General features: G+C 39.8%; 1 protein-coding gene across 4 annotated transcripts in view; it reads right to left on the bottom strand.

Moving 5' to 3' along the window:
- LOC122884899 (SH3 and PX domain-containing protein 2A-like) overlaps positions 1-15,235 on the bottom strand; it is a 54,401-nt gene that overhangs the window by 15,430 nt on the left and 23,736 nt on the right. For 3 of the 4 annotated variants that reach the window (XM_044215386.1, XM_044215387.1, XM_044215388.1), the window contains 2 exons: positions 14,178-14,209; positions 5,963-6,091 (listed from right to left, as the gene is read on the bottom strand). In XM_044215386.1, coding sequence (XP_044071321.1) covers positions 5,963-6,091; positions 14,178-14,209 — 161 coding nt within the window. The remainder of the gene's footprint in view (positions 1-5,962; positions 6,092-14,177; positions 14,210-15,235) is intronic. The other variant, XM_044215389.1, reaches the window with a different exon arrangement.

Below are 15,235 nucleotides of genomic sequence, written 5' to 3'. Positions count from 1 at the left end.
CTACCCCTGCAAGTGCAGATACAGTGGACAGACATGTAGTGAGAGTGAGCAGCATTTCTGAGCTGTATTTGTCTTTCATACAGTATCTGCCATCTGGAAACTCTATCAGCTTTAAGACCCATGCTTCATTTTTAACTGTAATCAACAACAGATTCTCAGCTGCAACAAGAAACTAGATTTATGCCATTTGGGTTTTTTCCTGAGATGACTGGATAACCCATAAAACAAAACTGCAATCTAAGTATACATTCAATCAAATCTGATATCTAAGCAATGGCATACGTCACACAGTGTGACATTGCAATGCTCCTTGTCCTTGACAAATAGACCTTAAACTGAACTGAAATTCGAAATCAACATTGTTTTGTGCTTTGGAGTGGATCTGTGATACTCAAAAGATTTCTACACATCTAGCATGAATGAGAACCACAGATTCAGCAGCACAAGGAGGCTTTTTTTCACAACCTGAAATGATGAGGAATGCAGTGGCTCAGCAGTTTGGCAGATATCTGACACCACTGTTGAGTAGAGCAGGAGAAAACCCCATTTATTTCCAGCTTCTGTATTCATTAACAGTGGATTCAGTATCAAAAGCACAAGGGGAAAAGTATCGAGCCCAAGACACACACTTACAGTTTTCATAAAACACTAGGTTTTAATTACCTGGGTGGCTCTGGTACGGGGGGGGGGGTTAAAACGGCAACAACACGACTTTCAAGAGCTGATGTTGACCTAAGGAACAACCTTCTCTCCCTCCCAGCCTCTGAAAGGATCCCCTCATGGTCTGAACGAAGCTATAGCCCACAGCTTGTGTGCTCTCTAGGCTCCACTGATTTGGAGACACAGCAGTCCTTGAGTGACTGAAAGCCCACCCCTTAAAATGCTGGTTAAACTCAATGGCCAATTCTTGAGTGTGTGAGAGAGAGGCACCGTTTTGATTTCACAGACTGATTTCTGTACACTATTATTACTACTACTTGTGCTCTTAAATATTGTTATTGCTCCTGTTCTTCATGTCTTCTGCCTGTATCCTATGTAAGATGCAAGAAAATAAAGCAGTAGAAGTCCATGTTGAAATGCCAGTTACAAAACTCCCATTTGAGTTTCCATATCTAAAAATACAGGAAAAGGTTCATTTCTTGAGACAGTCATTAGTACTTCCTATGGTCAGCTGAAAGAATGTGGAGGATGGGGATTACTATGAGTGGATAATGTGTCTTCCATCTGCTGCTGCAACTTCAGCTTAAAAAAGACATTTAACACTTGGCAAGTTTTCTGTATCATGTCTTTGGTGGTTCATTGACATGAATTATAGGGTTTTTTTCCTCTTTTATACAAGGAAACATGTTCTTGCTGAAACTGCACATACCAAATTGGGAAGCTGAAGGTTTGAGCATTGGCAGCACTAGAAGCTTAACATTGGCCTAGCCTTTCATCACTCCTGCATATCAGAGACAGAAAAATTGAAACAACCAGTATACATTATGCTTTTTGTGCCTTTTCATGCTATTATCTAGGTACAGAAGAAAGTCAACTGTCATTCTAATAAGTTGTTATCTGTGTAGGATGAACATGAGGACCTAGGAACATGTCCCAGGTGAAATAATAAATACTGCAGACTGAGGGCTTCACTGAGGTTATGTGTGTTTTGCAAGTATTTGGTCATAAACCAAAGTATTTAAAAAAAAATTATGAACTAATGGTGGCGCTAGATGAACAGTTAAAGGATCAGCAAATTGATTTAATTTGATTGTTAACATGAATGTCTTGACCAAATTTCATGGCAATCTATCCAATAGTTGTTCAGACATTTCACTAAAAGCCTCCTGGTGGCTCTAGTGGTAAAGCCTGGGATCACCAAAGTCATCAGGATACATCCTCTGGGCATTATGGATATCTGTACCAAATTTCATGCCGATCTATCCAATAGTTGTTGAGATATTTCAGTCTGGACCAAAGTGGCTGGACCGACCGACCGACAGACAAACCAATATTGCCATCCCTAGCATCATGCTGTTAGCATGGCTAAAAACAATTAAAAGAACTACAAATAAGCAGATTGTCCAAAAAATTAAATGGCTAACTCTAGCAGTTATCTGGATCTGGAACTGTTGCCATTACACAAATACTGTCTTATATAATTTTATAGATATCTTTAAATTTTACAGGAATAATCATTTAAAGAGTAACAGTAACAGTAAGTCTGTGCTCTTGCAGTAAATTCAGCTCCTGGAAGAATCTACCTCTCTAAACATCAAGCTCCCGCTGAGCTGAGCCCTGAGATAATCTCACTTCTAGCTTGAAGACGGAGAGCAGAGACATTATTGTATTGGTACATTTCTTTCCATGTGAAGGTAAAGAAGACATCCTGCACATCCATCATGCCATGCTGAGGGCCAGACCTGCTTAATCTGCCAGGATTTGACTCCAGCAGTCTCTATGGGCTTTCAGCCAGGGAGTTGAACATCACCTGCAGGATACCCCTGTTACCTTTCAGCTTCTCTATGGCTCAGAATATTGTGCATGAGGACAAAAAGGGCATATACAGCTAAGATTACTGTCTTAGTAAGTGACACTTAAGGCTCTTCCTGAAATTACACTTACTCCACCCTGCTTAAGTAAACTGGGTGGAGAAGTAGAGATACAATACATACTGTACATGGGTGGTGCCATGGGGTCTTGGGGGAGCCGGAGGGACTGACGGATATGAGCTGGCCTCTCCAAAACTGACAGGCATTCCTGGAGTTCATTTGGCAAATTCTAATTCATTGCGGCTGATCTGGACTTGGAATGGAGACAAGTTAAACCCTGACTGGTCCACAGAGAGAGACTTTCTACACAGGAGTGGGCAGAACATGCCTAACGCTGCCCTTGAGGTATAGGCAAACCAGCTGCAATAAGTACAATATTTCCAGAAGTGACTGCAAATTATTTTTTCCCTTCCTACAGTACATACTACTCCATTAAAGTGCCAAGTTTAAACCACTGAATACAGAGCATTTGAACTGACCAACAAGGCTGCTAGCTTAGCTTTGGTTAACATCTCTCCAATATAGTGTAAACTGAGGAGGCATCCTGGAGGATCCATTAAGCCATTATAATGAACCAACCTCTAACTTTGGCAGGAAATGTCTTTTTCCATTTTCTCCCCCCGAGTTTCTCCCTGCACTACTCTCTCCTTCTGAGCCAGCACCCCCCCCCCAACAAAATCTCATAAAATAGATAAATAAAATAGCTGCAAAGGGAGTGAGGACAGAATTAATAATTCTAAAACAATTTTTAATAACAGCACAATTTTCAACAAAACTACTACTACTACTACTACTGTAACTTCTATAAACATTTTCATATTGCGCCTTCAGATTAAGCCTTGCATTTATTTTTATGGGACTAAGCAAACAGTAACAGAGTAACTCCTGTGTTTTAAGAGTATTATTACAGAAAAATAAAGCAATCATTGATCTACCCTGTTGATTTACCGCATACTGCATCTACTTCAAACCCAACAAACCACAAATCAATATAAACTACTGTACCAACTCAAACAAGGGCCATGACACAAACTGTATCGTCAAGCCAGTGCAATGGAAAATGCTGCATTGGCTCGGGACAGCAGGCTGGAAAAGTGAAGAAAGCAGATCTCACTTATAGGTCTGACCTAGATTCACTGCCCTATCAAAGGCATATATTATCTAATCCAAGGTAAGGAAAAGTTGATAACTGCACTGGGCAGCAGTCATAGCCACAGTCTATGGTACAGTAGCTTTAACAGCAGGACTTCTGTTTGAAGGACTAGTGTGAATGTTAAGAATAACACAGAGCTGTAGTTTTCCATTTCTAGATCTGTCACTGTTACACTCTTACACCTTTGTGTAAAAAATCTCACTCAGACAAACAATGCTGATACTAAATTATATGGCAATATGAAAGAAAACATTTTTCACTCAGTCCTCAGGCATCCAAAGACTCTGCAGGGGAACCCATGCTGGTTTAAATGTGCATGGCTTTAAAAGGAAAATATGTGACTGTAGCTGGAGGCTCAATACTATACAACCCTTTTATCATTAGAAATATAATAGACACCTTTTAGTACCTTAAACTCGGCATACTTAGCTCTGTAATACACAGATCAATCTGTCAGAAACCATTAAAGGGTTTGTACTTATCCTGAAGGGGAATGGATGCTAAATCAAATGAGCTCTGAAATCTTCTTAGCACACACCTGGTCTTGTTAGTATTGGCAAAGGGATATGGAGTGATGTCACCCAGCCAAATGGAGCAGATTTAGCTGACTTCCATTGCAGGAGGTGTTGAGATTTCAGTTAAATGCTAGCTGTGCTGCTGGAAACAGTCTCCATAGCAAGATTGGGGGGGGTGTATTTACTTCAGATCTCTGTGTAAGTGTCCATCAGTGTATAATAAAACTGTCAAATAGCCTTAAGATGTGCTTTAAGAAGCCTGGAGTCTACTGTTTTGCTTTCTAGAAACTCATGACAAATCCAACCAAACCAGAAATTAATGAATGAGCTGAACTGAAAGCAGCGACAAAATATAGCCTGTATCAGAGAAGAGGATAAAACAAAGCAAAAATAACATGGAAACAAAGCTACAGTAATAACACGGAAGCCTGGAAATCATAAATCTGCAATGAGACCATTGACGTGCATGATTTTCACATTCTGCATGGATCATCAACGCACAGATCAAACACTATAACTTTGCACAGTGGTCAGCTGAAATGCAAAAGTGAAGGGGCCTCTACTTAAAAGCACAGGACCATGTGGTTCAAGTTCATGGAGGAAAGCAGTCATATAAGGCCCCCGATAAAAGGACTTCAAGGTGTCGGAATATCTGCCTCACTGTGGCTCCCCATTGGGTTGAAATCCTACTGGAGCAGGGAGTGAAAACAAATACATGAACCCGAAGGCAGGACACGTGACACTTCAAAGCAATCCTACTCTAGGGAACCTCTTCCTTAAGGCCAGTGTGGCATGGCGTTTCACTCATACCCATCATGAAACCCAAGTCCAGCTGCCTTCCTGGTCACCGTTTCCCCCACCACCTCTCTTTCCCCATTCTTCCTGCTGAAGAACACATGAGTCTCATTACTGTTTAACTGTCTCAGCACACCATTAAAGCTGAACGTCAGACCCTGTTACTGGGCCTTTACCTCTTCGGTCACTCTTGTGCTTCATATGGCAAATTCCCTTCAAAATAAAAGTGATTCAGGCAGGTATTTAGACCTGTGTGTCAGTGATAGTTGACAGTTTTAGTATATTTACCTATTAATAGCAAATAACATAACTACAGTAGAAGTAGCTTTTCCGGTGTCCATAAAATCTACAAAACTATCCAACCAGTTTTCATTTTACTGCATTTCAAACATAGATATTATATATTTTATTTCAGTTAATTCATGTACATTTGCCGTAAATAAAATCAAGCTGTTTTTGCACAATAGATGCAAGTTCCTGGAAGCATTAGAGCATATTCCTAGAATATCATGAAGTTGGGCTTTACGTCAGCATGCTACTGACTCATTAAACAGTAAATACTGTCAAAATGAATCACATATACCCTAAAACACAATCTTGGATCTAGCTCTTTCCAGAGGTTAAACAGCTGACTAAGGACTCTCTGCAGCTGGCATTTGTAAATCCGGCTTGTCTTGCTGGCTTTCCATTAAAGTGAGGTGGAATAATTAATACGAGTCTGGAAGACATTCCTCTTGCTAGAGGCAACATTCTGGCCCCCAGCCTAAACCAACAATGGGAAAAAATAGGGATGACTGCAGGCCAAAGCAAGCCTCCAGATGGGGCTAAGTAACAGCTAGCAAGCTGTGGACAAAGGGTTGGGGTAGGGAAAAGGGCAGAATGTTTGAGGAACTATGAGCTGAATCATGAAATAGTCTGCCTATTCCTGCTCAACATGTCTTTGTTGTGGATTTGTTTCGATGACTCACCACTCTCGCTCTTTTCAATGACGTCGACCACCTCACCCGCTTGAAGGCTGATTTCTGCAGGCTCTTGTTTCTCATAACTGGCCACCACCACGTACTGTTCCAGGAGCATGGGATCCGAAGCATCAAGACCTGGAGTTGATGGGAAAAAACATGCTGTCAGCCAGCTGCCAGCCATAGGTCCACGAGAACGACTGCTGGGCACTCGTGCCATAGGCCACTTTGTCTGTAGAGCTCAGCCAATCACAATATTCACAGGGCTCAGTGCATCTTCCTGAGTATCTTGCCATATAGCTGCATCCCCCTCCAGCCCAACAACAAGGGCAATGGAGATGCTGAAAGTCTAGAAAAAGAATCTCCCTCCAAAAAGTGAAGGATCAAGCAGTCAAGTGCAGAAAATCCATTCTGTGTTAATGAAGGGGCCTCATCCTTATTGTCCAACAAAGCTGGGGCCAAGTCAGTAGATGCAGATAGGCTCATTAACACAGTGGAAAGAGGAGCAACAATGAGAAAGCAAAAGGAGCTGTAGTAGTGATAGAATAGTGAGATAAAGCCAGCTGAGGACAGGACAGTAGAGTGGGAGAACGAAATGGTTTCGTTGGAAAATTAACCATCTGCTAAAAAGCCTCCTTCTCCTCAGTTGGGGCTGGAGCTGGAGAAAGAGTAGGGGGGTTGTGTACGCCAATCATAAGAGTCGGCACTAGAGGCCTTAAATAGAACCAGATGAAGGGGCTGGAGCTGTGCTCAGGGGGAGGGCCCTCTGTCTCCATGAAACACTAGAGCTCTGACTACAGCGTGCAGCCCAGCCAATGGAAATCATCCTTTCTGTACTTCACTAAGTTAACCATATAAACACCAGCAGTGACTTAGTTCTTTCACAGTTTGTGCCTGCTTTCATAACTTGGTCACATCCATTACTTAACCCGAGTTTGGTTCACTCCAACTAACAACAGGAATGCCTTGTTTAGACAGAAACAGATAATTTCATTTGTGAACACGTATAAAGAGCATTTTTACAAACATCCATTAACCCCCCCACACACACACACACACACACACACACGCACACGCACGAGTAAGGCTACGTTAACTGAGCCCGGCTTAAGCCTTAATCATGAAAAAACCTTAAAACAAGCATAGCTTATCGAACTAAAGCAGATCCAACAAGCGTCAGCTGGAATCCAGACACAACCCCAGCTGACATTGAGTTCACACTGTAACAAGAGCTTCTGCTGACCCCTGAGTTCAAAGCTCCTACCAGAAGGGAGCTACCGTCTGCACGCTTAAGATTATATCTGTTTACCCTAATAACCCTGCTACAACAGATCTACAATTTATTTGTATGGTGTGTTTGAATAACAGTAAAAGATCTACAAACACAGTAGAAATCACAATCTCTATTTATGTTCACATTGCTTCATATGCTGCGTTTACTAACTGACGTCAGTTACTATAGTTAGTGAGAAGAACAATTTGAGCTCTTGACTGATAATCAACAAGTATTTCCACGAAAATAATGTCACAAGAAGAGAAAAGCAAAGCAAGCTCAAATTAAAAAAAAATTTAAAAAATCAAAATGTGGTAAAAACAGTTTTTGGAAAGAGGAACTCCATTTTATCTTGAGGATGGAAAATAAGAGCAATTCAGTCCAATAGATGGAAGGTTTGAGGCTTAGATAAGGAATGATTGAGACAACTTGGATTAAGCTGCCATTTCTCCAAAAGAGCTGACCTGGCGACAGTCCCTCAGACTGAAGATTAACATTTCTCTATCGGGATAATATTTTGCATTCAATTCCGGAACTAAATTTGAAATGTCAAGGAGCTCATAACTTATGAAGATGAACTCAGCACCATTAAGCATCTCAAATGCAAAAACTGCCAAAGAGTCTGACACTGGATTACTGTGGTTGGGCTGTGGTTTATGAAGCTTCACGTTATTTGTGCAAGATGTTTTGTCAAACCACAATGTTGGGTGCAGAAACACTGGAAAGAACATATTTAAACTCTGGATATTGCCTCCTTGTTCTTCAAAGTATAATATGATAGCAATTACTTTAGTTACAGCAAACAATGATATTTCTTTTGACACTATTCTTGAAAAATTGTGGTTGAGTCATTTGTTTTAACTCACAGATCAATTAACACTGATCACTCATAATGTAGGCTCAACAAGGACATAAGATGACTGACTAACTGCTGTAACTATTACGGAATTTTTACTAGTGATAAAAGTGAAAACTTAGAATACAATACATTTGTTCTAAGTACTTATTGATTTTATAAGTCAGCCATTTCACTTTTATTTAGGCTAAATATACTGTATGTGTATGCATGTTTCCACTTCACTACATTTCAAAATGCATCTTTCAGATATCACAAATTTTGTATGCAGTATGGGAATTTGAACATGTGTAAATCAAGTTCCAAGTCATCACCTATGGTCTTGGCTTGTCTGGATTTACAGATTTATTGGTATTAGTATTAACTGAGTGCAATTTAAATTAGCTACTATACTTTTTCATGATCAGTAATTTTCCCTCTACGCAGACCACAACAAACAGCAAACCTGTGGATTTATTCTGTGCCTTTGCTTACTTACTACTGAATCTGGCCTTGAAATAAAATAATGATCTGTCGGGAACCCAATTTCAAATGAATATGCTATCCTTTTTGTCTCAAAAAAAGAAAAGAAACTTGTCAACAATATAATTTCAAGACAGATGGACATAAAACTCATGATCTCATAAAACCACAATCTATGTTAAATTAAGTAAATTGAAGTTTCTAAAACACACAATTACTGCTGTGAGTGAACAGTAAATCTGAGGCCTGAGGTGAGTGACTAAAGACTTTGTCAGCAAAGTCAATAGGCCTGAAAAACAAAAGCTAATATTTCAGCCTCTTTCAGGAAATGAAATGTTTTGCAACAGCAGGAAGGAAAGAGCCAGAACAAGGAGAACATGTGTGAGAAAAATGAGGTGAAACAGCCTTGGACAGGATAGGTCTAATTTCAAATTAACTATGTGTAAAGAGGATATAAAATGAGCAATATAAATTACTGTGTACAAATCAAGGTTTCAGTGAAATGCATCAGCCCAGTAAAGTTACAGTAATTCAATCAGGTGTTATAGAGCAGTGAGCTAAAAAGCAATGGATAAATTGATAAATGGTGTCTGCCACTCCAAGTGGTAGCTGTACAAATACAAACTTGACTTTTATTTTGTATCATACAGTTGAACTGTCAAAACACTGTAAAAAATATTCAATTTAATATCATTAATAATTAAATGATGTTGAGTTTATCAAATTAAAATGAACACATCTGGAACATGATGTGTGTTGTGGTTGAAGCGGTACTTAAGCTCATCTGATAGGGCTGTGGGGGTACATCTGAGAAAAAAGGTTGGGAACTGTTAGAGTGTGTGTGCTTGCATGCATGTTTATATGTGTATTATACAGTATGTGTACGCACAACGTAGATCTAAAGTATTTATGAGCTTTGAAAAGAAAAGTATTTTATTCTTGGCTTCCATCAGATAGCCTTATTAGCCACTCTCTGTTTATATCTCTCCTCACTCAGATTTATACATGTGCTTCCTGCTCCCACCCTTGCACTCCCAGACGTCCCAACTCCATCCAACCCCCACCTCCACCCCAACTCACCCATCATCAGCTCCATCCAAAGATGAAGACAGTTAGGAACTTTGCAATAATTCATCACCAAGAGGAGGAAACCAGGGAGTTTAGTCTACCCATTTATACCAAGGAATTTTTCTTCGTGAGAGATTTTTCAGGATCAAGCATTTTGGTTGATAGCATAGCTGGCACCGGCCTTTATGTCTTAGTGCCATATTTAGAACCCTGGGGTAACTTTATGAGAGCAGATCTGGGTTGAGAGTTAGGGTCTGGGTTGAGAAATTTGGCAAAGTACAATGCCTTTGTTTGGCTCATCAGCAGCAGATGTGCAGTTGGATTAGAAAAGGACACAGCACTGCTGTTCAATGTAGTGCAGATGTATTCATGTCATTGAATCAGTATGTGGCCCTGAGGGAGAAGGGGCAGACCACAAACAAATAGTACAGAAACTTCCCCCAAAATCATCTTACAGTAAGACAGCCTTCACAAGGCTGTTAAAAACTGCTGAATATCTTCATTATCTTCACTTGATCTGCTGATTCTCTCAGTATTTTAGGTCTAGATAAGTGTAAATGTCATAAAAGATAAGAAAAAGTATCAGATAGATTCTTTTTCAAATATAGCCGAGGTTTGGAAGGATTTGAAACCTTCTTTGTTTACATCCATGTTTGCTTGTGAGCAGTCTTCTTCTTTCTTGACTTTGTGGCTACATTACTTGAAAGGTTACCTCCACCAATTGTCGATCAGTGAAATACATGAAACCACCGCAGGACTGTGTATCATGTAACCTGTGTGCATGATAATAACAAAACGTGGACCCACTTGTAAAAACCTCACTCTGTAGCGCTACTAGAGGTAAGAAACTCCACAGGGAACCTTTAGTAGTTACCATTGCACTGGATGTTGCTGGTACAGAAGTTTCTAAAAAGTCTGTAATAAGAGGCTAACTGTTAATTAAGTAAGCAGGACTTCAAACCTCCACTTTATCAGATTTTCCAGTAGAAACTCTGACACCTTTAATACTTGATAACTAGTATGTGAAGGAAAAGCAAGTGCATCAAAGACCAACGTAACTTATCCCTATGACTGACACCCTATCCAAAATTACAAATAAATAAATAAATATACATTTCTGATCTCATTCATTACAGAACATTTTCTGGCTTAAACATGATGTTTTGAGCAAAAGGCTTAAGTGCTGCCTGCAGGGTGGGAATCCACTGTGACAAAAGGTCACTTATCAGAAACAGAACGGCCTGTATTGGATCTGCTCCATGCTGGAGGGGGTGGAGTGTCGACCCTGCCTGAGTTAAATTATGTTAACTTGGGAGAAAAACAAACATTTCTATACTGATGTTAAAGCTGTATCCATGAAATTAACAGCAATTTCTGTGACTTCAAAAAAAAAGAAGCTAAATGCAACATTTGATTTAAACCTGGTTTAACCCACAAAATGAATGTCTGCTACTGTGAGACTCGTTGTGCATGAGTCTATGGGGGGGGGGGTCTTAATGATTTCCTATGCCAGTTTAAAATTTTATCCATCTGCAAATACAAACAAACACACAGACCTCTTGACCCACCCACCATCTAACTCATGAACAGATTAACCCTTTTCCTCTCAACAAGCATGCACACACAGATGCATACCCACATATGGCATGTAAACACCCACATAGACACAACCTCATGCACACATACACACCCTATAGGCCCCAAGAGAACTGCAGCTCAAATAAAGACAGCAAGTCTGCACACATAAACACACTCCCTCAGTCCATGCACAACACTGAAATGGTTTCCACTTGCCACGTAAACCTCCTCTCCTCTCCAGCTGCTTTTCACATGCACTACACCCCTGAGCGCTCAGTTTCTTTTCCTCTCCTACTCGATTTCTAACTGTCCTCTGCTCATCTCACTTTCTTTTTGAATACAGATTATCACTAATGCTTTGGTGATGATCTGAATCTCCTGAACCTCAACATCCTAAGAAGTAAGCAACAAGTTGATCCTAAAATCTGAGTTAGATTGAATACTCAGATTGTTTTATTTTGCCTATGAAAGTCCCCTTGTCTTTCTTACCCATGTATAGAGCAAGTATTATGTATTTCATCACCATAGTTATCTTGTCAAAAGATGTTTCCTTCAGGGTTTGGTTTTGACAGCATGTGGTTTCATCAGTCCCAGTAATCTGACAGTGATTTATGCTGACAAGGCCGGTATCAGCAGGCAATCCTGACAACTCCATTATATGTCTTTCTTTTAACCTTATGTAGATAGTGGCCCGGCTATGATGCTGAGTCAATGGTGTAGACTGCTTCAGCCTTATACTGTGGGGCTCTGTAAGTGGAAGTCACAGTTGGAGAACAATAAATGAGATATGGGCCAGAATCTTACTGAAAACATATGAGAGATGAAATCCCTAAGTATATAACACAATTCCCTTTTAAATCACTTTTTTTCACTGCGCTCCATCACCTAGTATCAGTCCTACAAAAAAAGAGAGAAATCACCAATGAAGCACGCTAAAGACAATGAACAAAGAACAAAAACAATCATGGTGGTGACGAAAATAATTAAATATATCGTCATGAAGACAAAGATGATAATGAGACTGACAGCGAGCGATCGTCTGTGAGTGTGTAAACCGAAGATGTTCCTCTGATTTTTTCTGCTTGCCAGGTAAACCGAGTTCCTAGTCGAACCTCTAACCGCCGGCAGTTTTGTGGTGAAGGGCTGCATTCTCCTGTTTAGGGCAGGGGCTCAGTAAACTCTTATGGGAGACCTGCACCATGTAATTAGCTGCAGCAACAGCACAAATTCACCACAGACTTGCTACACTTTATCTGCTGTCCAGCTTTAAAAAGAGAAAGATTAATCTTTCAGCTGAGTTTACCACTAATGTCCAGCATGGGGACTATGGTGAAGGTTTAGAGGTCAAGTATGGAGGGCTTGTACAGTATGTGCTCTATGTTGAATGTGAATAGTAAATTATCATAAGCACAAGACAAAGTGTGTTATTATTTTCATTGGTAGACTCGATCGCATGGAATGATTTATTGTAAGCATAAATATATATATACACATCTTAGAAACTACATAGGTGATAACATATTTAATATCAAACGAACCATTCAGAATAAAACAGCTGAAACTGTGCATGCAAACGACAGGCACTATATATGATGAACTTTCCAGGCAGCCAATATGAATATAAATGGAAACCAATCTAATATCTTGCACAGACTGAATGTAGGCTACTTCACACACACACACACACACACACACACACACACACACACACACACACACAGCTGAAATAAGACAATTTTCCATTTCGCTATGTAGCTGGAATTCCCTGTTACGTAAAGCCTCAATACCATGGAACACATAATGAAATTAGGTTGGGGTCTTATTTCGTTTGGTGGCAACTCCGGCACAGCTTTTCCTTGGAGTTGATCGCCCACAGAAAATTAACTTATAGGTCATTTACTTTACTTTACAAGACTTTCATTGCCCAGCTATGTCATACATAACTGTGGCAGACTTTGCATCTGATTGCAGGACTAACGTGTAATTTAGTAATGCATGTGGGTATTCTGAGACTGCATGCATGCAAGTGCACGCACACGCAAATACACAACACTTGCACAGCTGTTCACTAAACCCCTCTCATACTTTTCCAGCTGCCTCCTACGCCTGTATCCCCCATGCTCAGCTGAGTCACTCAGTTTTTCTGTCTTTGTTGCACACTCTCACATACACACACAAACATAAATCCAACAACCAATCCTGGCAGCGCAAATGCAGAGAATAGAGGCAAAAACCTAACGCTGTTTTCTTAACTACTTCAACGTAATACAGAAGTGTTAGGTCAAGATGTGTGTTTGAAGAACATGTGCTCTTAAGAGTACTCCACTGATTTAGCATTGCACTCCTATTGACATTGTCATACTCATGGACAGTTTTAAAAAGGATCTTGATGTATCAATAAATTGTGTAGTCTAGAAAACTTTTTTTTTTTAAACTGTGAAAAAATCTTTCACAATTTCTCAGAGGCCATGGTGATGTCTTCAAATAGTTTATGTCCAAAACCAAAAGATATTCAATTTACTGTCATATGTGACAAAGAAAAGCAGCAAATCCTCTCATTTAAGAAGCTGAAACCAGAGAATATTTGGCATTTTTTGCTTGAGAAATTACTGTAACCATTAATTGATTATGGCAAAATAGTTGCCGTGACATCACTTGGGGCAATTTAACAGACTTCCCACAGCTCCCTCTGGAGCCAAAAATGACTTTTAAACAACTTTTTCAATTATGCAGTAGTACTCCCCAAGAACAGTAAACAGACTTTAATGTGTAAAATCTGTGGATTTGCCCTTTAAAGTTCAAGCAGTTTTGTGTAAATATTTTAAAACCAGTGATGAAATTAACAACTTGTACATAAAAGAGACCTCAAAATCACAATATCATTTAGGTAAGCAGTAAATACAATAAAGACACAATACAAATGGATGGAGTATAAAATAACTATCACAGATTCTACTGACCCAGGTCAAAAGATTTCATATCCTTACCTGATTTACGTTTTCCGGAGCCTCCACAGTCACTGGAAAGGAAGCAACACCAGAGAAGCATGGTCAGTATGAGTGTGTGTGTGTGCAAGAGAGGTCAGAGCGTTAATACGACTTGATCAATCCAGTAACTGGTTACAGCAGAATCTCTGCCTGGGACCATCCAAATACAGTTGGCACACAAGTACCAGCCAAACCCTCATTGAGAATGCATGTAGAATTTGACCCACTACCAGAGGGAGGGAGACAGGGTGGGATACAACATGTGGAGGACCGCAGTAAGTATGTCAATGACAGTAACAAAACAAATCATCAGATCTTTTAGCCAATATACTCCCACCCGTGTATGTATCTGTTCAAATGGTAGACATGGTGTACATGAGGGCGATGCAGCTGCCTCTGTTCAACAGAACAGCATTTATTTACTTGACAACAGTATCATATCCCCTTGATAAGTCCCATTCATGTTTAGATGTGAAAGAGTCTCTGTTCCAAAGCCTGGACTGTAACAAAACACTGAAAGGATGCACATCAGTGGCAATGAACCTGCTCTGTGCTTTCACGCTCATTAGGGTAACAGAGCAGCAATTTGCCATTGACTCTATTTTACTGTACACGTCTGAGTGCTCCCTTTTTTTGGTTTGGTTTCATATTATTTAGACTGGAACAGATCATTTGCATAATTGGAAACCCGTCACTGTTGTTGGAGCTATTCAGACAGAGAAAATGTTATTATTAAAATAAGTTATTATTTTAGTTTGACAGAAGTGAGTTCTTTAGAAGCAAAAAAACAAACAAACAATGGTACGATGAGCACAGGATAAATACATTTAAATTCATTCATTAAAGTGCTGTCAGTTCAGTTTGAGTGCTCATGCTTCATCTACTGTAATGCAGGTACATAAATGATGATACTTCACATAATTACTTAATCCACTTTGATGAGAATTTGTTATTAAATGGAAATGCATAAACATTTCAAATGAGACCAACATTTCTGAATCTGTGTCTGTATGTATGGTTTTTGTAGCTTGTAGATTTTAGGAGGTGCTGGCTGACTG

Source organism: Siniperca chuatsi, linkage group LG11, assembly GCF_020085105.1.
Source record: "Siniperca chuatsi isolate FFG_IHB_CAS linkage group LG11, ASM2008510v1, whole genome shotgun sequence".
Lineage (NCBI taxonomy): Eukaryota > Metazoa > Chordata > Actinopteri > Centrarchiformes > Sinipercidae > Siniperca > Siniperca chuatsi.
The sequence above is the reverse complement of the archived record's forward strand: the minus strand, read 5'-3'. Positions and strand labels throughout refer to the sequence as shown.